The sequence below is a fragment of the Lactuca virosa genome, chromosome 2 (assembly GCF_052849685.1).
Source record: "Lactuca virosa cultivar CGN04683 chromosome 2, Lactuca_virosa_CGN04683_v6, whole genome shotgun sequence".
In the NCBI taxonomy this organism is placed as follows: Eukaryota; Viridiplantae; Streptophyta; class Magnoliopsida; order Asterales; family Asteraceae; genus Lactuca; species Lactuca virosa.
The window spans coordinates 208,016,653-208,040,638 of NC_136427.1; the positions used below are offsets into that span (position 1 = coordinate 208,016,653).

At 41.0% G+C, this 23,986-nt stretch overlaps 1 protein-coding gene across 1 annotated transcript; it reads right to left on the reverse strand.

Moving 5' to 3' along the window:
* Window positions 1-22,162: 22,162 nt before the first annotated feature.
* Window positions 22,163-22,938, reverse strand: LOC145158177 (putative pentatricopeptide repeat-containing protein At1g56570). Its single transcript, XM_079077110.1, has 3 exons — window positions 22,432-22,938; window positions 22,229-22,329; window positions 22,163-22,166 (listed from the first exon to the last, which is right to left on the reverse strand). The coding sequence occupies exons 1-3, from the start codon at window positions 22,936-22,938 to the stop codon at window positions 22,163-22,165; spliced, it is 612 nt and encodes a 203-aa protein (XP_078933236.1).
* Between the last annotated feature and the right edge of the window lie 1,048 nt (window positions 22,939-23,986).

Consider the following 23,986-nt stretch of genomic DNA (forward strand, 5'->3'; position numbering starts at 1 on the left):
TTTTCAGGGCCAAGCAGTTTGCTAAGAAGACTGGGAAGAGCAATTGGGGCATGAATGCTGACAAGAAGGTGGGATTCAACAAGAGCACGCTGAGATGCTTCAACTGCCACGAGCCGGGTCACTTTGCTCGTGAATGTCCTAAACCAGATCGCAGGGTCAACAACAACATAACGATGGTTGCAGTGGGAAACAACCGTGCAGGTGCTGCAGCTAATGGTGAGACCGCAATGGTCGCTCAGTCTTTTGACTGGGAGGATCAGATTCAGGCTTTGAACATTTCAGGGCCAGAAAATGCTCACCTTGCTCAGATTAATGATGCAACATTAAAGACTGATGAAGCTGATCCCGAGGCAGAAATAATGGAGCTGCAGTTTGCTTTGGCGTCTACTTCTTCTGAGTCCAAGATAAGCGAGGTAACCCTACCATCCTGTTCTTATGCATGTAAAGAATATGTTAAAGTTCTTCGTGATGAAATCCAATTATTGCGTAGAGAAGTAGAGGACCTTAGATATGAGGGCTACCAACTTAGGAAAGGACAAAAGCCTCTTAAAGCTCAATTAGAAGCTAAGATAAACGATTTTAGAAGAATCCAGGCAGAGTACAGTGAGAAATGTGAACTGTACAATTATGTTAAAAGACAAAATGATGAGCTAACTGCCGAGCTTGATACATTGAAGGAAAGGTTTAATTCTGCAAACTTTGCTTTTAAAAAATTTGATGGATCAAGTGAGGCAGTTGCCACCATGATTGATCATTGCATGGATTTTAAACGAAATCAGTCTAAGGGTTTAGGATATGATAGCGTGCCTCCTCCATATAATCATACCTATCAGTATCAACCCTTGTCTAAAGATGAGATTGCCAATGAATGTTTTATGGTTTATGGCAATCCATCTGGCTTCGTTTCAGGAGGATTTATAAATGTTGAAAGTACTGACGCTTCTTCTTCCTCTGCAGATCATCCTTTAGATCAGGCAAAGCATGGAGTTGGTGTTTCTGTTTCTGCTCCTATTTCTAATGTTTCTATTCCTATTTGTGATTCTGATGTTAAGACTGATAGTATTTTGTGTGACGTTCCTATTTCTGATTCTGTTGAATTCAATTTCTTTGATATGTTTGATGAACTTTTTGGTAATTCTGATGATGGTCATTCTCATGAAAATTCATCAATTCCTCATGTCATACATTCTGAGGCACCCTCACTTGTATCACAATCTGTCTCTCATGTATGCTCCTCTGAGAAAAGTAAGAGTGTCCTTCAAGAAAATAAATCTGATAAATGTAACACAAGTTCAAACAATAAACAAATTTGTTTTAATTGTGGCATTGGTGGTCACATAGCTAGGAATTGCCATAACATGATCTTTGTAAACTATCTGTCACCAAAAGGAGAGAACGAATCTCGAGGAAGATCTTTAATTAGAAAATCTTCAAGAAATTGTTCTCGAATTGATGATTGGAAAGATGACCGAACCAGAAAAAGAACTGTTTTTCAAAAGAATAAAAAGGTTTTTATCAACAAATCTCAAGAGAGTTTGCCAAAAACGAACAAGGCTCTGCCAAGATCGTTTTCGTCAAAAGGCAATTCTAGATCTTCAACCACTTCTGGTCGAACATCCAGAAGCTTTGTGCAAACTTCTAAGAAATCTATTTCAAAACCACAGGAGAATGTTGTAAAACCTAAACTTCAATGGCAGCCTAAATCACTTTCTAATCCATCTTTGCCACCCTCTGAAGTAATTAGGAATGAGGATCCTCGTTTGAAATCTTTAAATATTAATTCAGAGAAAGTAAAAAGGAAACCCAGGACTGTAATGACCTGGGTTCCTAAATCTAAATGATTCCGCTCATTTTGCAGGGACAGTTGCGGAGGAATGTCGTTTGTCCCTGGTACGTCGACAGTGGCTGCTCCCGGCATATGACTGGAGACATATCCCAATTGAGCGAAATTCAATCCTTTAACGGGGGGTATGTTTCCTTTGCGGGAGGAGATGGAGGAAAGATCATGCAAAGAGGAACTGTTACAAATGGAGTGTTAAGCTTTGAGAATGTCAACTTCGCTCCCGAGTTAAAGCACAGCTTGTTGAGTGTTTCCCAAATTTGTGACAAAGGCTACTCCACCCACTTTACTGACAAGGAATGTATGATCTTAAAGCCAGGCATTGTCATCTCGGAAGAATGGATCCTCGTCAAATCTAAGCGGGATGGGAATGCTTACATTATTGACATGAACACAAATCTCCCTGAACAAGTCACTTGCCTATTCTCAAAAGTCGCCGAACAAAATGCAATGCTGTGGCACCGAAGGCTAGGTCGTGCTAACGCGAAAAACTTGAATCGTCTTGCCAAGAATGAGATGGTTCGAGGCCTACCCATCAGAGACTTTATTACATTTGAAAAGTGTGTTTCCTGTGCTCAAGGCAAACACCATCGGAAACCACACTTGCCCAAACATGTCAACTCAATAAGTCAAGTGCTCCAATTGTTACACATGGACTTATTTGGTCCGGTCAACGTTCTGAGCATCATCAGAAGCTCATACTGCCTCGTTGTGATCGATGATTTCTCTCGGTTTACGTGGGTTTTCTTCTTATCCAACAAAGCAGAGGTTGCTGACCTGATAAAGAAGTTCGTAGTGATGATTGAGAACCAGACCAACAATCAAGTGAAAGCGCTTCGTACCGACAATGGAACTGAGTTCAAAAATTCGGTTCTTGACCATTTTTGCGCGGAAAAAGGGATAGTGCGTCAATATAGTTCAGCTCACACACCTCAACAGAACGGTGTTGCTGAAAGGAGAAATAGAACATTGAAAGACGCCGCAAGGACGATGCTTTGTGATTCCAAGCTTCCTGTTTTCTTCTGGGCCGAGGCGATTAATACTGCTTGCTACGTGCAGAATCGTGTTCTAATCAACAAAGCACAGATGAAGACACCATATGAAATTCTCTATGGACACAAGCCCTCTGTCAGCCATTTCCGTGTATTTGGCTGTCCTTGCACCCTTCTTCATTTGGAATCCAACCCTAAATTCCACGCCAAAGCCGATGATTGTTACTTTGTAGGGTATGCTGCGCGCACTGCGTATAGGGTGTACAACAAGAAGACTAAGCAGATAGTTAAATCCTATGACATACGCTGGCTGGAGGAGAATGAAACAGACGCTCGAGTGGGTCCTGACTGGTTATTTGATTACACATCGCTTTTCAAATCTTTAAATGTGTCTTCAAATAGCTCAAGTGGATCCTCTTCTAGTTCGAAGATCGTGTATGAAGACGAAGACGAAGAAGTTGTCTACAGACCTCCAACGGTTGAGGGGGAGTCCTTTGCTCCATCTGGGGAGGAGTCCTCTGTTCCACCGGAAGGGGGGCCATCTGATCAACCTAATAGTCCAGAGTCTAAAGTTCAAGATGGAACTCCTAATACTGATGCTACACCTCTTACACCTGTTGAAAGAGAGTTCATGTCCAGAGATGCTTCCGCTGTCAATCCAACGTTTATGGAACTTCTCTTTCCCAAAGAAATCGCAAATGAGTTTGTAGCAGATTCATCTAATGTGAATCAATCAGTAAATGATGGAAGTTTCAATATTCACACTCTTCCTGTTTCTATCAATGATATCAGCCAAGACATTCCCTCACGTATTCAATGCGATCATCCGATCGATAACATCATTGGCCAGCTGGGAGATGGAGTTAAAACCAGAAGTCAAAGTGGAGATGTTAATGCATGTCTTTACTCTTGCTTTATATCTCAAATAGAGCCGAAGAATGTTGACATGGCTTTGAATGATCCCAGCTGGGTGGATGCAATGCATGAAGAACTGAATCAGTTTGAAAAGCTCGGGGTTTGGAAGTTGGTTGACTTACCGAAGGGCAAAAGGGCTCTTGACACACGTTGGGTCTATCGAAATAAGCAAGATGATTCGGGTGTAATCGTGCAAAATAAAGCAAGGCTGGTGGTTCGCGGGTTTCGACAAATTGAGGGTCTTGACTACACTGAGGTATTTGCTCCCGTAGCTCGGTTGGAGGCTATTCGCATCTTTCTTGCATATGCTTCCTACATGAATTTCACGGTCTACCAAATGGATGTCAAGACTGCCTTCTTGTATGGCAAGGTGAAGGAAGAAATTTATGTTGATCAACCCCCTGGGTTTGTTGACTCAAAGTTCCCTAATCGTGTCTACAAGTTGGACAAAGCATTGTATGGGTTACATCAAGCTCCTCGAGCTTGGTATGCGACTCTAACAAAGCATTTGCTCGAGCATGGATATTCTCGCGGCACCATTGATCAAACCTTGTTTATCAAGCATGTGGGTAATGCTCAGATACTAGTTCAAATCTATGTTGACGACATTATCTTCGGGTCAACCTGTCCCCAGCTTTGCAAGGAATTTGAAGGCATGAAGAAAAAGAAGATCCAGCTGTTAATGCTGATGTTGCTTCAGAACATGAAATGACATCTGTTCGGGTTCAAGATGAATCTCACAGGGGGTCGGGGTCAGAAACTGACTTGTATGAAGACCTGGATCTCACAGGTTTTGACAATAATGAAATTCCTATTAATTTTGGGAGTAACGAGGATTTCTTGACAGAGGAAAACCTCAATGAGCTACTCGACACTGTCGATGAAGTTGTTAAACCAGCAACTGAGACAAGGGAAGAAGAAGATGTTCTTGAAGTTACACCTCCTTCAACCAAAACATCGGCGGAAATAGCAATTCCTATGGTAGTGACGTCAGGGATTCCTCCCCTTGATGTTATCTTACCTACATCTGCGCCGATAGAAAGTGATCCTCCAGTCACCCTATCTACACCCCCTTCTAGCAAAAGACGAAGACGTGACCCAAGATTGGTAACTCAAAGTGCTTCAGCTCCACCAACAACAACCCCAGTCATAGTCTCAACCGTGCCAAATAGTGAAGGTCCCAGTACCGTTTATGAAGCCGGTGGCTCGTCCTTCCAAACAGACCTCTCTCCTCCGAGGCCAGAGCACAACGCTACCTCTGTCAAGTTAGCAACGCTCTTGGCCAGAGAACCATTTTCAACATCACCCTTGCGTGGCAAAGGAATTCATATAGGGGGTGATAACACAGGAGAAGAAGGTCTTACACTAGTTGGTCTTCAGAAGCAGATCGATACTCTGAATCAGAAAAATGTAGAGTTGGATCAGAGGAATATTGAGCTTGACATTAAAGTCACAAGCCTTCAAGCTAAAAACACACAGCTCAGTATTCAAATGGCAGAACTTAATGAAGAAAATGCTGCTAAGACCAAACAAATTACAGATCTCCAGACTCATTTTGGCCTTCTAACAGCCAGTTACTATGATTTGAAGAAGAAGCTGGAAGATAAGTTTGGGGGCGAATTCAAGTCATCTGTTGAAGAGCCACAGATTTATCTTCCTAATCAAGATGCTCCCATTGCCCCTTCAACTATCAGAACCACCACCGTCGTAGACCGCTTTGAAAAGGAACCAGAGCAAGCTCCTCGTGGAAAGACCTTAAAACGCAAGAAGTCGACCCAGGAATCTGAAAAGGGTCAACTTCTATTTAAACGAAGTGCAGATCATAAGGCGCCCTGGGATAAACAACAGGTTACTGTTACGGATCTGGGCGAAAATCGCTTCAGAGACATTTATGGTGACAGGTCTGGAATCATCTCATGGGGATTCCATGACACGATGAACATGTTCATGGTAAGGAGAAAGAGCGGCAAAAATGAACTATACAAAGATGCTCACGACTTTGACTCTTTTACCAAGGTTGATCTTATTGAGCTGTCTAAGGCTCCTTTCTCCAATCCTTCAAATAATCCCAGGGCAAACCAGTTTAAATCGTTTTTGGAAGATCAAGTTGCTAAAGGATTTCCTTCGATGAAGACCGCTCAGTCAATCGTCAAGGTTCATCCCAATGTGCTTGATCCCAAAACTGATCAGCCTCTTAAACAAGTGATGTGGCCAGCCACTGCTCAAGTGAAACAAGTCCCTGTTCTTCAAAACTACTCTGATGGTTCTCTTGCATCCATGCTGTATTGGGTATATGATGAATTAACAGATGCCGCTGTCATCAAGCTTAAAGATGATTGCATCCGTCTTTACGAGAAAAGGGACTTGCTTCAATTTCACCAATGGGACATTCATCATCTTGCTACTCAGCAGATTATGGTGGCTGAACCAATATTCGAGCCCGCGGCGAAAGAATACACGGCAATGGTGGCTGAGATCATTGAGAAGAAAATGTGGAATGGTGCAATGGGAAAGTCGGATGTTCTGGTGGTCGACAAGGATTGAGTCTAGGCTAGATCCAAACCAAGGGGGAGATTGAAGGACCCTGGAAATGGTTTGGTCTAGGCTTTCACTGTTTTTGTGTTCAGAATGAGTCTGTTATAGTGTATACGGGTTGTTTGGTGTCTGTTGAACTTTCTGTGTGTTTACGACCGTAAACTGGGTTTACGGCCGTAAACACGTTTACGACCGTAAACTGTGTTTACGGCCGTAAACACGTTTACGACCGTAAACTCAGTTTACGGTCGCAAACCCAGTTTACGGTTGTGTCTTGATCGTGTCTTGTATATATAGAGGAGGTGTTAGTCTTTTAGTGGTTGTTGATGCCAAAGAAGTCCTATCGAGTTGTACCAGACGATTTTCTCAATATAATCGTGTGCAAGCTTGATTTCTTTTATCTTATTCTTATTTTGTGATTGATTGTTGTGCAACTACTGGTAAAGATCCTTATTTGGACCTTACAGAATCCTTAGAAGATGAACTTCCGTTTGATGAAGTATTCACATACTTTTCATATGCTTCGTGAATTTGCTCCTTTGAAAATGTATTCGACTGATACATCTTTCCTTTGCCTTCAAGCCAATGATCAATGTTCTTCCTTGAAGTCATTCCTTTTTCCCGTAATGTTTTCATTGTTTCTTTCTTCGTATGATTAGGAAAATTTGGCTTTTGAGGAACAAAATCAACTTTTGGATTTGTTAAAAACGATTGAGCATATGATGTATCAACTGTTGATTTAAAATGTTGACGTTGAAAGAATTGTTGATTTGAATTAGATTTATTTGAAAATGCTCTTCATTTATTATTTTCTGAAACTTTCGAAAACCTTGTTTGTTTATTCACTTCAGACCTTGAATGATTTGTATGAGATGACTGTTGAGGTTTTGTTGAAAAAGAGGATTTTTTAGCTTTGAAAACATTTTTGGTTGATTGTGATTCAGGCATCTTTTGAGACTCAACATTTTGCCAAAATATTTTCTTTCTTGCTTGTCTTTTTGAAATGTTGTGTTCCTTTGAAAATTTATCAATTTGATCTTTAAATTCCTTAGAGTTTAGTTTGACAACTTTTTCATTTTCCTTTGCAACTTGTTTTGAAAACTCTTTTTCAATTTTTGATTTTTCAACCCATTGTCTTTGTGGTTTTTGACGTTGGAACACATACGAATTCTTGGTTAAGTTGTTTTCAACTGTGCTTTGATTTGAGAAAAAACCTTCTTCAGTTGTTTTTGAATTATCCTCCTCAACTAACTTCTTTAATTCTGGTTTGATATTCTCAACATTTCCAGTAGTTACGAAAACTTGATTTCGAAAAATGACATCATCTGTAGATTTGAAATTTGGATAAACCACTGTATTCGTTTCAAGATAGTGTTCACCTTTTTCATTCATTACTTTTTCGAACTTTTGTGTATCACCATACACTTGATCAACCACTATTCGAGGAGTTTCTTCTTCCTTTGAAGATTTCTTTTCCTTCGAAATGTTCTCTTCATCTTCATCATCACTATCATCAGTTTGGCTGTCTTTGAGATCCACGAAGTTCATAGCACAAACTTTCAAAGTTGAGGGTATATCAGTTTCATTTTCAACCATCAAATCCTTAACTTTTTCTTTCCCTTTAGATGTTGATGCAACATTAACAACAGACAACTGAGAACAATCAACATCTTCAAGTTCACTTATTTCACTAATATTGTCAGAATTATCTTCAATATCAGCAAAATTAGATTGAGAATCAGACGTTGAATTCTCAGTCTTTTTCAAAATTTGAATTTGTTCAGATTTAGTCAAAGTATCATTTACTATGTTAACTAATTCATTCGCATCAAGACATTCATCAATTTTGACAATTCCATATTTATATCTATCATCAGGAACTTTGTCAAAATCAGCTATTATTTGCTCACAATCATACGAAATATTATCTACCTTGGCTCTTTCGAATGCTAGAAAAGGTAGTAATTTTCTATGTTGCTCTTTACTTATATCACATGAATGATGTAAATCAGTTAATTTGCTATAAAGTCGTTTAGCAGAATTACAATAAATTTTTCTTTGTGCTAGCAAAAGTTTAACATCACTCGATAACCTATCCCTATCACACATAATATTTGTTATTTGTAATTCCAAACATTCAATTTTGCTTATTTTCAAGTCTAATCTCTTTTTGACCTCTATCAACTCCATTGACAACTTGTTGGCCTCATTGCTAGCAGACACAACAATTGAATCAAAACAAGTAACCGTCTCATCAAAAGAAATTAGTTCAGAATCATAAGCATGTGTAGGAATATTAAAGGATTCGAGAATTTTACGTACCTTTGTTGTCATTGGAGATTTGTCTGCCGTTTTAGATACGAAGCATTGTCCTTTCACTTCGAATTCCTTGTCAGCTGAATCCTCCTCCATTTTCGCATACATCGCTCCATGTGTTGGATTCCTCATTTCTTCATCGTCTGACCCGGATGACCAGATTTGATAAGTTCCATCTTCATCCTCATGCTCACCCTTTGCAACCAATGAGAAATTCTTGGCTTTAGCACGAACCACCTCAAGCTTCTCTGCATAGTATGCCTCATCCTTGACTTTATTCTTCCTCCCATCCTTCTTACGAAGCATACAGTCATTCGCAAGATGATTAGCACCGTTGCAATAATGACAATCTATTCCAGCATCACCTTTCAGCTTCTTCTCACTCTTTCCTTCAGCTATCTTCGAATCTTGCTTCTCAAATTTCTTTTTCTCCTCAACAACATTTTTACTCACAGAACTTCCTTTCACCTCAGCAAGCTTAGTCTTCGAATTGAACAACTTTTTGAAAAATTTCTTAACACGATTATTCGAGTAAAATGCTATTGCTTCATCATCCGAATTCATGATGAATCCTTCTTCTTCCTCGGAATCACCATTTTCAGCTTCTTTCTCAGAAATCTTTGATACAAGAGCTAATGGACCTCCCAAATTTAACTTCGATTCCTCAGCAATTTCATTTACCTCAATTTCGTGTGTTTTCAATTGATTGTACAGATCATTAAGAGTTGATGAATCAAAACTTTGCTGATTCTTCACCATCATACTCACACTTCTCCATTCTTTTCGAAGCCCCATCACAAAGATGAGATTGAATTCCATTGAAGTCCTTGTAATTCCATAGCGATTACAACGATAGATTAACCCGTTCAGTCGATCATAGTAGACTTCAATTGTTTCACCTTCCTTTTGTCTGAAATCTTTCAGCTCAACCAAACACTGTTTGACTGAATTGATTTTCGTTTTCTCACTTCCTTGAAACTTATCTTTCAGATTGTTCCAGACCTCCTTTGCAGTTGTACAACTCCTAACGTAATTGTACACAACTGGAGGTAAAGCACCTCGCAGTTCCCTCATATACCTTTTCTCCAGTTTCTTCAGACGATCAGTTTGATTATCAACTTCAGAACTTGTAGAAGAAGATCCGATTGGTTGAACATTCACAGGAACATTGACATTTCCAGTGATACATGTCCATAATTCTTCATCAAGACCATTCAGATAATCCTGCATCCGATCAGCCCACTGATCATAATATTCAGGAATTAGCATTGGAATTTTGGTCGATGATCCTAACAGATGAGAGAACGAAGTCATTGAATTGAGATTGAAGCTCGCCATTGTTGTACGGAAGTTGATTTTGAAAATTTTTAAGAAAATTTGGAGATTTGAAAACAAACTTGCTGAATCAGATCGGAATTATAAGAAGAACACTCGATTCAACAATTCAAATGCAGAATCAAATCACAAACTGAAATCTAGACAACTTTTTCACGATCAAAAAGTGCGGAAACTTTTGAACCAAAAATTTGATTCAAAAACTTTTTGAATGGATGAAAATCAGATCACAGATGTGATTCCTGCTCTGATACCAATTGATGAACCATAGAATCGAGTATTGAATTAATCAGGGTATGAATTCAAGTAAGAATGCGAGATTGAACACAGGATGTAGATATGATCTTGTTACGCTCTATTACGCTTTCGAATTCTTTACAGAGTACAATAGACAAGTCTGTAAAAGTTCTTATCTAACTCTAGTAAATAACCCTATTTATAGGGAACTGAAAGCGTACAAAAAATATACTAAGGCATTGACTCTAAAGCTTCGAATAAAAGCGCCCTAGTAAAATACATTACAAAACATTCGAAGAGTCCAAAACATACTTCGACTAATTACAACAATTCGACCCTTACAGGGACTAGTCCCCGATTCGGTCGCTAGGACCAATGGGTAGGCCGGACACCCCAGATATGTCTGACAGCATGATTGTGATATGATATTATGTGTTAGCAGTAGGGGTGAAATAGTCCTCGGGTTCGGTTGAGATAGACCGGAGGGTAGGTCGGCACCCCAGAATAGCCTGACATGGGTACGTCAGCACCCCAGAATGGCTCGACATGGGTAGGTCAGCACCCCAGAACGGCTTGACATGGGTAGGTCAGCACCCCAGAATCGCTTGACATAGGTAGGTCGGACACCCCAGAAATCCCCGGCAGTATGTATGCTATGTGATTGTATGGTATGTGGTATGATGGGGGAACTCACTAAGCTTTGTGCTTACAGTTTCAGTTTGGTTTCAGGTACCTCTTCGTCCAAGGGGAAGGAGCCGGCGGTGTAGCAGCGCATCACACACACACACATGATTTCTGCATGGAATATTCTGGGATTGTACTCTGATTTTCATCACCTTTGATGATTTGGTTTTGAGGCATGACATTATGGTTTTATGAATTGATGTAATATCGACAATGTTTTGGTAAACTAGTTTATAAAGTACCTAATTAAAAATGAAATTTTTGGCCTCGAAAATTGGGATGTTACAAGTCGGTATCAGAGCCTTGGTTTGAGGGATTCGGACACACTCTCGGGGGTGTCTGGACTCAAACCGAGGGACTAAAAGATTTTTTCACAAAGAAAACCGTTTTCTGAAATTTAAGAACAAATAATGTTGAGAAAGAACAAGGTGTGTGATGCGTGCGACTGGCCGAGCCCAAGTAAGTTTTCCCCAAGATACCCATACTTGCTATGTTATGTTATATGATATATGATTCTGAGAGCTGCATGCTAGATTAGGGCTAAGGATCTAGGAAGATGCCTTGTATGCCTGATATATGATTCTAAGAACTGCATGCTAGGCTAGGGCTGAGGATCTAGGAAGGATGCCTTATATGCCTGTGGTATGAGCTGTATGCTAGGACTGTCTAGTCAGCAGTAGGATAGTCTGATTAAGTTATGCTTGATATGGGTACTCAATGCACGAATGCTGCTTGCTTTGTGCTATAGGGGTCCTGGCAAACTCTAACTAACCAGTGAGCGGATATGTAACAGTATCCGCAAGCCAGTTAGGGAAGGGTGGTAGGGACTCCGAGTGCAGCTGATGGCAGAGAGTAGGTCGGAGGGTGCCCTAGGAACGCCTATGATGAGATTAGTTGGAAAGGGATATTGGTTAAGGGACTTGGTGAAGTTGAGGCAATCCTTGAGGAAAGTACGGATAGATGTGGAAGGTAGTATGAGCCCGTACTACTGGAAGCAGAGGATCCGTACAACGGTCAAGGAGGGCCAAGATGGAACCAGGAAACTTGGAGAGTGTGTGAGGCCTCTCGAGAGTATGATTAATCCTGACGTTCATGTGTTTATTTTCAGTATGGTGACCACACGACATGGAGCAGGAGGTTTAGGATCCGGGTCAGGATCAGGATCAGGCTCGGGTGCGGGGTCCGAGCAGGTTGATGACGGGCTACGTGAGTTCATCGCGTCCGAGATCACTAGAGGTATCATTGAGTCGACCCCCATCATTTTCGGGTCGATCAAGGAGGGGATTATCGAGTTGATGGAGGATCACCTCCAGGCATTCAGGAGGGACTCGGCACCCAGCCAGTCGGGTACGCGCATACTGTCTTTCAAGGACTTCAGGGGGAGTGGTGCGCCGGACTTTCATGGGGTAAAGGACCTAATTGCTGCAAGGAGATGGATCGCAGACATTGAGTCTGCACAGTTGACGAGCTTCTGCCCGGAGGGGTCAAAGGTCCGCTTTGCTGCGGGATATTTGAGGGATAGAGCCAGAGATTGGTGGGAGTCAGTTGGTGACTCGCTGGGAGCCCCAGCCATCAAGGCTATGACTTGGTCAGATTTTGTGACCAGATTCAGGGCTGAGTTTGCGCCGACTGTGGAGCTTCAGCAGCTGGCCAGGGAGTTTTTGGATATGAGGCAGACGACTGATACCGTGGCGGAGATCACCGCCAAGTTCAGGGAGAGGGCCTTGTTGGTACCTCAGTATGCGGGGGACGAGGAGATGCGGAAGACCCGCTACCATGATATGTTGAGGGCTGACATCCGGGAGCATGTCAGCTATTCAGCCTGCCCGACCCTGGAGTCCATGATTGCCAGGGCATGGGAGAAGGAGCTTGATTTGGATCACGTCAGGAAGAGGAGGGCAGAGACTGAGCAGGTTGCAGGGGTTTCGGGGAAGAAACCCAAGGGATCCGACGTTAGGTCGAAGGGCCAGCCGGGCCAGAGCCGCTGTAGGAAATGCGGCAGGCCGCATGAGGGAGCTTGTAGAGCGGGATCGACAGGATGCTACAAGTGCGGCAATGCGGGGCACTTTGGCAGGGATTGTACTGCCCCTGCCCCCACGGTTCAAACATCAGACTTGATTTGCTTTCATTGCAATCAGCGGGGCCATAAAAAGGCCAACTTCCCTAGATTGACAGCAGCAGCGCCAGTGGTGGCGCCGATTCTAGCGACAGCACGGGTTGCGGATGGCCGGAAGGTCAAGCAGAGGCTCCAGTGGTGCGGAGCATAGCATTTCAGCTGACAGCCGAAGAGGCACGCGCCGCACCCAATGTGGTGATGAGTATGATTTCTTCTCTTTACTCTTTTATATTATGTCGCTGTGATTTTGATATGTTATGTATGTGCTCTGTTTAGGATCGTTCCATGTGAACGGTATCCCAGTTCAGGTATTGTTTGATTCGGGTGCTACCCGATCGTTTGTCTCTCTTGCGCTTAGCAAGAAGTTTCCTGGGTCTTCGGGCATGTTGGATTGCCCTCTAGAGGTCGAGATTGCGGACGACCGGTCAGTGCGAGCATCAGAGGTCAACCGAGATTATGTTGTGAGGTTGTTCGAGGAGCGTTACCTGATAGAATTGGTTCCCATACCCTTTCGGGGGAATAAGGTTATTATTGTTATGGATAGGCTAAGCCCCAATGGGGCAGTGATTGACTGCGCGCAGCAGTTAGTGCGGATCAGGACCCCAAGTGGGGGAGAGCTGGTGATTCAGGGCGAGAGGCCACAGCGAGGACCAGCCTTATGTTCAACAGTGAGAGCTAGGCGCTACCTTCAGCAGGGTTGCACAGGATTTGTCGCCTATGTTATGGATACCCGGGAGGCGGGTAAGGCGATGGTGGGCGATGTGCCAGTGGTACGAGAGTTTGCGGATGTATTCCCCGAGGAGTTGCCTGGGATACCTCTGAAGAGACAAGTAGAGTTCAGGTTCGACCTAGTCCCTGGTGCGGCTCCGACAGCCAAGGCACCGTATAGGTTAGCTCCTCCTGATATGCAGGAGTTGTCTACACAGCTACAGGAGCTGTTAGACAAAGGATTCATTAGACCGAGCAGTTCACCCTGGGGAGCCCCGATTCTGTTTGTGAAGAAGAAGGATGGGTTGCATCGGATGTGAATAAGGTAACAGTGATGAACCGTTACCCACTTCCGAGGATCGATGACCTCTTTGACCAGCTACAGGGAGCATCTTGGTTCTCCAAGATTGATTTGCATTCAGGATATCATCAGATGAGGGTTAGGGAGGAGGATGTGCAGAAGACTACTTTTCGGACGCGTTATGGCCACTATGAGTTCGTGGTGATGCCTTTCGGGATCACCAATGCTCCTGCCGCGTTCATGGATCTCATGAACCGCGTGTGCAGACCAATGTTGGATCAGTCTATGATAGTTTTCATCGATGACAACTTGGTTTATTCCAAGACGCGAGAGCAGCATGAGGAGCACTTGCGAGAGGTTTTGGATACCTTGAGGAGGGAGAGCTTGTATGCTAAGTTCTCCAAGTGTGAGTTCTGGTTGCGCGAGGTGCAGTTTCTTGGGCACCTTGTCAACCAGAATGGAATTTCGGTTGATCCGGCCAAGGTGGAGGCCGTAATGAGGTGGGAGGTTCCGAGGTCTCCATCTGAGATCCGGAGCTTTCTGGGACTGGCAGGCTACTATCGGAGATTCATTTAGGACTTCTCCAAGATAGTCGTGCCCCTGACCCGGTTGACGAGGAAAGTCTTGGTCTTTCGCTGGGGGCCTGAGCAGAAGGCCGCATTTGAGACATTGAGACAGAGATTGTGCGAGGCACCAATCTTAGCCATGCCAGAGGGCATGGAGGACTTTATAGTATATTGTGATGCGTCCATCTCAGGCTTGGGCGCGGTGTTGATGCAAAGGGGGCATGTTATTGCTTACGCTTCGAGGCAGCTGAAGCCTCACGGGGGGAATTATCTGACGCATGATTTGGAGCTGGGGGCTGTTGTTTTTGCTCTCAAGATTTGGCGTCATTACCTCTATGGGGTTCGTTGTACCATTTAAGCGGACCACAAGAGCCTGAGGTATCTCATGGACCAGCCAAATCTGAATATGAGGTAGCGTCGGTGGCTTGATGTGGTGAAGGATTATGATTGTGAGATCCTCTACCACCCTGGGAAGGCCAATGTCGTGGCCGATGCACTTGGCCGTAAGTCCGCGCCGATCATGGACATCTTTCTGAGGATGACAGTTGTGACTCCGCTGTTGGAACAGATTCGGGAGGCCCAGCAGGAGGCCATGAAGGAGGAACATCGGAAGAGCGAGCGAATTGTGGGTCAGGTTTCCTCCTTTGACTATGATAGCCGGGGATTTTTGACTCTTCACCGTAGGGTGTGGGTCCCTTATCATGGGGGTGTACGCCAGGTATTGACGGAGGAGGCGCACAAATACAGGTTCTCTATCCACCCCGGGGCGACGAAGATGTACAGGGATCTTCGACTTGATTATTGGTGGCCCTGTATGAAGAGGGACATAGCTTGGTTCTTGGAAAGGTGCCTGACCTGCAGGAAGGTCAAGGCTGAGCACCAGAGACCTCACGACAATGTCCAGCCGTTGGATATCCCGCTGTGGAAGTGGGAGGATATTACTATGGACTTCATTACGGAGCTTCCCACGACCGCGCGAGGAGTGGATTCGATTTGGGTCATCGTTGATAGATTGACCAAGAGCGGCCATTTTGTTCCGATTCAGGGGAGAATTTCGGCCGAAAAGTTGGCCGACATCTATATCAGGGAGGTAGTGGCGCGGCACGGGGTTCCAGTTTCAGTGATTTCCGACAGGGATGTGCGGTTCACTTCCAGGTTTTGGAAGAAGTTTCATGAAGAGCTGGGTACTCGTCTGCATTTTAGCACCGCCTTTCACCCGCAGACGGATGGTCAGAGCGAGCGGACCATCTAGACACTAGAGGATATGCTATGGGCGTGCGTTTTAGACTTCGGAGGTAGTTGGGATACTTACCTTCCGTTGGCTGAGTTCTCTTATAACAATAGCTATCATGCGAGTATCGACCGTCCTCCTTTCGAGATGTTGTATGGGAGGAAGTGCAGGACCCCGATATGTTGGGGAGAAGTTGGGCAGAGGGTCATGGGGAGTACCGAAGTGGTACTCAAGACTACCGAGAGGATCCAACAAGTTCGGAGCAGGCTTCAGACTGCTCAGATTCGACAGAAAAGTTATGCCGACAAGCGTCGGTTGGACCTGGAGTTCCAGGTCGGGGATATGGTACTCCTGAAAGTGTCGCCTTGGAAGAGTGTCATTCGATTCAGGAAGCGGGGAAAGCTGGGCCCCAGGTATATTGGACCCTTCAGGGTTATAGCCCGGGTGGGCAAGGTGGCATATACGCTGGATCTGCCAGCCGAACTCAGTCAGATCCATAACACTTTTCACGTCTCCCAGTTGCGGAAGTGTCTGGTGGACGATTCGGCAGTGGTGCCTTTAGAGGATATTCAGGTTGATGACAACCTGAACTACATCGAACGACCAGTGGCGATCCTTGACAGGAAGTCGAAGGACCTGAGAAACAAGAGAATGGAGCTGGTAAAGGTGCAGTGGCAGCACCGCAAGGGATCAGAATGGACATGGGAGCCGGAGGACGAGATGAGGGACCATTACCCCGAGCTTTTTCAAGACTCAGTGGCAGACTTCGAGAACGAAGTCTAAAATAAGTGGGGGAGATTTGTAACACCCGATTCCTGGTACGCATCTAATTTAATCATTCTTGTGTTTTTCTCTGGGACTCGACGAGTTGGATGCCCAACTCGTCGAGTAGAGTCGAGATTCGCGGACATTTTAAGTGACCTACTCGACGAGTCGAGAGACTGACTCAGCGAGTAGGTGCTGTTTGAGTGAAACCCTAAATTTGAGGGTTTGCACCCTATTTAAACACTTTATCTTAGCCTTCATCGTCCCTATCACTCCCAGAGAGCTGTATATCGAAACCCTAGCCGTTTTTGTGTGTCCTAAGGCCATTTTGGTGCATTTTGTGGATTTTGAAGCTTGAGAAGAAGAAAGAACCTTGAGAGTTCGAGTTGAGGCTTGGAGATCCAGAGATTTTGGTCCATTTCCAGCTCAATCAAGGTAAAATGCCCCTGTCTTGGTCTTCCATGTGTTTATTCATCCTTAGAAGCTTGGACTTTGGGTACATTTAGGGCTTTCCAAGCCATTTTCGGATTTGTGAGGTGTAAATGGAATCTTGACTTCAGATCTAAGTCATTGGAGGGGTCTCATGGCACAAAGGTGCCAACTTTAAGGCCATGAGAGCCCCATGCATCTTGTAGAACACCTTTTATGGCTTTTTGAGCCAAAGACCTATGCATGTGTACCAAGTTTGGAGCTTTACGTGTAAAATGGACATTAGAAGGCCAGATCTATGGTTTTGAGGTGTTAAGACCCATTTAAATCGACTGTATAGTAATGGTCAAGGTTGGAATCGACGAGTCATTCTTGGGACTCGGCGAGCCGGGGTGTATTGACCACCAAATCCCTTCTGTGGATGGACCATTTGTTAGGATGTAAAGTCTCTTAGTTGTTTAGACGCATAAAGGGACCTGTGAATCATAGGACTTGGCGAGTGTATGAACAGACTCGGCGAGTCCAAGGCAATCTCCCAACCTTTGAAGATGAACTCGACGAGTTGTTCATACAACTCGGCGAGTCATAGACTGGATGTATTGGTAGGGGGGAGATGAACTCGACGAGTTCAAGGTCGAACTCGGCGATTCGGATGAAGATGGTCCCGATGGTGATTGAAGGAGAACCCATGAAGTTCTTGCTAGACTCAACGAGTGGAGACATGCATTGTATCGGGTTAGAGGAGTATGGGCTCGACGAGTTGGTAGGCCAACTTGGCGAGTCAGGTCAACTGGATGTTGACTTTGACCAATGTTGACTTTGACTGAGCTTGAGTTAACCCTGGTTAGGGTTGTATATTCTATGTGATGACTTATAAGGGTTGTCGTGTAGGGATTGAGGAGTCGAGGAGAGTCGATTTTCACACCGAGGACAGTTCAGACACTACACGACATCGAGGTGAGTTACCTTCCAGTAGGGGTGGGTCTAAGGCACCAAGGCCGGCCCACTTGTAGTTGATTAGTTGAGATGATTGTCTTTGTGATAATTGTCTTGTCTGCTATTTCTTGATATGTGAATATGCTAGTTTGCTATGATATGTGAGATAGTACCAGTAGAAGGGGACTAGTCCCCGATTCGGTCGCTAGGACCAATAGGTAGGTCGAACAGCCCAGATATGTTTGACAGCATGATTGTGATATGATATTATGTGTTAGCAGTAGGGGTGAAATAGTCCCCGGGTTCGGTTGAGATAGACCGGAGGGTAGGTCGGCACCCCAGAATGGCTCGACATGGGTAGGTCGGCACCCCAGAATGGCTCGACATGGGTAGGTCAGCACCACAGAACGGTTTGACATGGGTAGGTCAGCACCCCAGAATGGCTTGACATGGGTAGGTCGGGCACCCCAGAAATATCCGGCAGTATGTATGCTATGTGATTGTATGGTATGTGGTATGATGGGGGAACTCACTAAGCTTTGTGCTTACAGTTTCAGTTTGGTTTTAGGTACCTCTTCGTCCAAGGGGAAGGAGTCGGCGGTGTAGCAGCGCATCACACACACACACACATGATTTCCGCATGGAATATTCTGGGATTGTACTCTGATTTTCATCACCTTTGATGATTTGGTTTTGAGGCATGACATTATGGTTTTATGAATTGATGTAATATCGACAATGTTTTGGTAAACTAGTTTATAAAGTACCTAATTAAAAATGAAATTTTTGGCCTCGAAAATTGGGATGTTACATATATATATATATATATATATATATATATATATATATATATATATATAGTTATAAATACCTATTATCTATCATAATTTTTTCACACAATTCCTCTCTTTCTCTATACAATTTCAGTTATCTTCAAAAAAAAATATGGATCCTTTAGACTCGTCCGAGATAACACTGACGATATGTTCTTCACTATGATGTAGCAGTATTAGACTAACGAGATGCTACGACCAGACCCAGACCCTCTACTCACAAGACGTGCGATGTTAAATAGATATCGTGAAGCTGGAGCCTATCGAGATTATTTTTCAGAAAATTATATGTACGGGTCAGATGAGTTCGAAAAAAGATTTTGTTTTAGTAGGAATTTGTTCCTACATATCGCCAACACTTTGGAAAGCAGGTATATTTTGTTTAACTTTAATACTTATTTATCACAAAATAAATACAAATTTTTACATAGTATATATGTTAGGTATATATTTTTCCAATTGAGATATGATGCTAAAGGTAAGCGAGGGTTTACAACGTTGCAAAAATGTTCTACGACCATTCGTTTGATGGCTATGGGGGAGTCACCTGATACCATGGACGATTATATGAGAATGTCGGAAAGAACTGCAAGGGGGAGTTTATATAGATTGCCAAGAGGTGTTGTTGAAACATTTGGAGACGTATATTTGCGAAAACCTTCGTTGCATGATTTGCAAGAATTTTATACGACACATGAAGAATGACATGGGTTTCCAGGAATGATTGGAAGCATTGATTGCACACACTGGAAATGGAAAAACTGTCCAGTAGCATGGAAATGGTAGTATGCAAGTGGTCATCATGGATCGCCTTTGTTGGTATTAGAGGTTGTTGATTCCCAAGATTTATGGATTTGGCATACATTTTTTGGTGTTGTGGGTTCCAACAACGACATCAATGTGCTTGATCAGTTACAAATATCCGACGATCTTTTGTCAGGAAAGGCACTGGATGCTTCTTTCATAGTGAATTGAAACGAATACAAGTTTGAGTATTACCTTACGGATGGAATATATCCTGCATATTCAACATTCGTCAAGGCATTTCATCACCCAGTTGAACCAAGAGATAAATTTTTCAAAGAAGACAAGAAGGATTGCGTAAGGATGTGGAACGTGTTTTGGAGTTCTTAAGATGAAGTGGCACATAGTTGAACATGCAGCACGACCATTAGACTTAGAAAGTCTACGATATATTATGTATGCATGTATCATAATGCATAACATGGTCGTAGAAGATCCGGGACGGAATATTGCACACTATATCGACGGAGCCCAGACACATTCAATTTCAACAAGGAACAACATAATATTTGCACAGAGTTGTTGGTATTCCAGACGCACATAAACACATACAACTTCGAGAAGACTTGACATATTATATTTTTGATGGTAATGATGATGAATAGTATTGTTTAGGAAAAATAGATTATGTATTTTTTTGTCTTGTAATGTTTTTTTTTGATGTTATGCCTAATTTAGATGCTATGTTTTTTCTAGTTTTTAAATATTATGTTTTATAAAAATATATTTGTTTTAATTTAAAAAATAAATAAATAAATAAATAATAAAACTTGATAAAAAACAAACATTTTTTTACGGTTATTTAAATATTAAAAATAATAAATATATAAGTAGATATTTAAAAGATATTACTTATTCATGTTTAAAGAGGGAATATAACTAAAAACAAACATTTCGTGAATTTTGATTTTCCTGAAATTTTGTTTTCTGAAATATTCACAACCTTTTAACCACCATTTTTGTTTTAAATTTTCATGTAATTCAATATTTCTTATCATAGACCATATCTCTTATTAAAAAAATTACATAAAAGTTAACTAAAATATCAAAAAAGTAATTATTACTTTAATTATAAAGGGTCTTTAAGAGATATTTTTTTTACAATTATTTAAATATTAAAAATAATAAATATATAAGTAGATATTTAAAAGATATTACTTCTTCATGTTTGAAGAGGGAATATAACTAAGTATTGTCTTTAAAACTCATCGTAGAATATAACGAAAAAAGAATAGCCTAAAAAATTCATTCAAACTTTTTCCAAAATTTTAGATTTTACTAGAGGGTTATTTTTAATTTAAAGTTTTTATGGAGCATAAAAACTAAATGTATTATATAGGTTTGCTAGATTTTGAATTCAATTAACCTAACACATTTTATTTCCTTAAAAAAAATCTTTTTTAATATATGAATAATATCATTTTGGATGTTATCAAAACTAACAAATAAATATGAAGTGCACTTTTTCTAATATCAATGTAAAATAACTACAAAGTTTCATTTTTACCCATAATAACAAATCACTAACATTTTCTGTACAAAAAAATAGTAATATACTTATAATGTTTTTCAAAGGAAATTAATGGTGAAAAGGAAAAAAAAATTGTTGCACCACTTGATATTAATCTATATACATCGCTTAATCGTAAATGATATTTGTCAATTAATTATATTTTTTAATATGACAAGTTTCTGAAAATGAAACTATTCTCCGAAGAGAAACTATTTATTCGATCGTCGACCGCCGAATAGAAACTAACTGGTCGAAATGAAATTATTCACCGCCCCACTCAATTGTTGCCCGCTGCATCGCGCGTGCACCCAATACTATATATATATATATATATATATATATATATATATATATATATATATATATATATATATATATATATATATATATTTAAGTTATTCTATTCAAAGTAAATATTGTATTATTGTATGCATAAATGTGAGCCAATCAAATTTGCTTATTTTAAGAAAGTGATTAATATATATTATTGAATTAAATATAATTGAAAAATATCATCTTAATTAATTACAAGGGTAATTTAGTCAATTAATATAGATTTAATAAAGGAAAATTGTATTTTTTTAAGGGATCATAGATTCTATTAATTTTAAAAATTCGATTTTACAAATTATAATTCTTTTAATTCGGACATTCTGACAGAATATGTTTATGAGTATATTCAAAAATAAAAATATTCTTGAACCATAAATAATAAAAATATTCTTGAACCTATTTCTTGATCATGACTTTAAAAACTTCTTGTAGAATAACAAATTCTTGAACAATCAATTGAAGAATAAGAACAAAAAATACATTATTTCTTATAGAATACGGGTAACAATTGTTAAGAATTACATTTATTGTTAAAGAATAAAACTAAAAAAACTTTCAAAACAGGAAAGAAAACCTCAAAATCTAACAACGACACTAATTCATTCTAAAAGACTAATGTTGCTTAGAGTCACTTTCAATTTTTGTGGTCCGTTCTTCAAGCATCAACTTCTGTGATTCCAACATAATTGGAATTCGTGATTCCATTCCAACAGAATTGGAATTCGTGATTCCATTCCAATAGAATTGGAATCTCACCAATATCATCCATTGAATCATCTACATAAACAAATTGATTTTTATCATATAAGAATAAGTAAATTTGATATGAAAATAGTGACAAACTACCTTCACTATTGTGGACACCTGCCAAGATTGATGCACTACCGAAAAATGAAAATGCATTATAAAACTTCCGTCCAACAAGAGGCCATGGTTTTCCCTAGTATTAAATTATAAATTAATAATTTGGGAAAGATTATATATAACTTGACCTACAAAAGTGAGCATTTTTAATAATGATCTTACAGAATGGAAAACACACCTCAACAGGAGTGAAAACAAGATTATCAACAGGATGGAAAGCCAAAGCAACAGTAGTGAAATGTTCCAAACATGGCTTCAATCCACATCTATCTTTCATCATCTCAAAGTACTCCTTCCCTTTCTCAGTCAATCCACCATGACTACACGCAGTAAGAATCGCTGTAAATGTCAGTCCATCTGGCACTACCCCATCACCAACCATTCTCTCAAACAGTTCAAACACTTCTTCACATCTCCTGTACAATCCATACCCACTCATCATAGCCGACCATGTAACCACGTTTCTTTCGGACATTTCATCGAACACCTTTTGGGCACTCACTAAATCACATCCTTTGCTATACATTGTTACTAAAGAATTTAAATTAGCAACATCGGTATCAAACCCGTTTGAGAAAACAAGGACATGGACGTTGCGTCCGAGTCGTAGAGCTGGAACACGGACGCAGGATTTGAGGATCGGGGGTAGAGTGTGGCGATCTAAGGGTTTATGAGCACGGAGCATTTCGCGGAAAAGGATGAGAGAATCAGAGAAGTGATTTAGAGATGAGAAGGCTCGGATAAGGGTGTTGTAGAGGAAAGTGGATCGGCGATTAGTGAGTGAGAAGATAATGGATGCCTCGAGTAATTGAGCACAAACTGAATACGATGAGACGAGTTTTGCACGAATGAAATCGTCGTGGGAGATTCCTGTGATTATCGTTCGGGCATGTAGTTTTTTGAGTATACGTAAATTTCTTGTGGAAGAACAGTAGTCGAGCAGAGTAGAGAAGAAAGGTATAGTCCACTGAGGTGTGAGGCCGATTTATGAAGGGGATAAATTTAGGGTTAGAAAAAGTCAATTAGATATAAACTTGGAGAAATTAGGTTAAAAGTTAATACCATGATTATAGGGATTATTTTTGGAAGTTATTAATCATATTACTAAATTACCCTTATTTATTTATTTAATTATTTAATTATTTATTTAATTTTGATTGGTCCACATTTATGTATACAATAACATATATACTTACTTTAAACACCTGAACCTATATTTCTCTCTCTCTCTCTCTCTCTCTCTCTATATATATATATATATATATATATATATATATATATATATATATATATATATATATATATATATATATATATATATATATATATATATTGTTGGGTTACTCATTTGTATAGATTTGATGATGCAAAATATATACTTCATAGTTATAGTTTATATGCTCATTGTAGACAGTCAGTCTTGTCTAAGTAAGTGTAAAATAGTATAACTTAGACAAGTTGATCTGTCATAGCTAGCTTAGTTAGTTAATCTGAAGATATGCTGATGGAAGTTCATATGTCGAAAACTGAAGAACATCCCCTGATTACTGGAAGACCTTGAAGACTCTATCAGCACCAAAGGAATGAAGACACCATCTACTGAAGACTGATAAGTGTGTCCAAACACTCATGGTTATACACTGATGACACACTGATCAGATGATACGCTGATAATACTCACTGATGGTCTTTCTATACCTGCTGAAGCTGAAGTTGATCGGCTTCACCCTGAT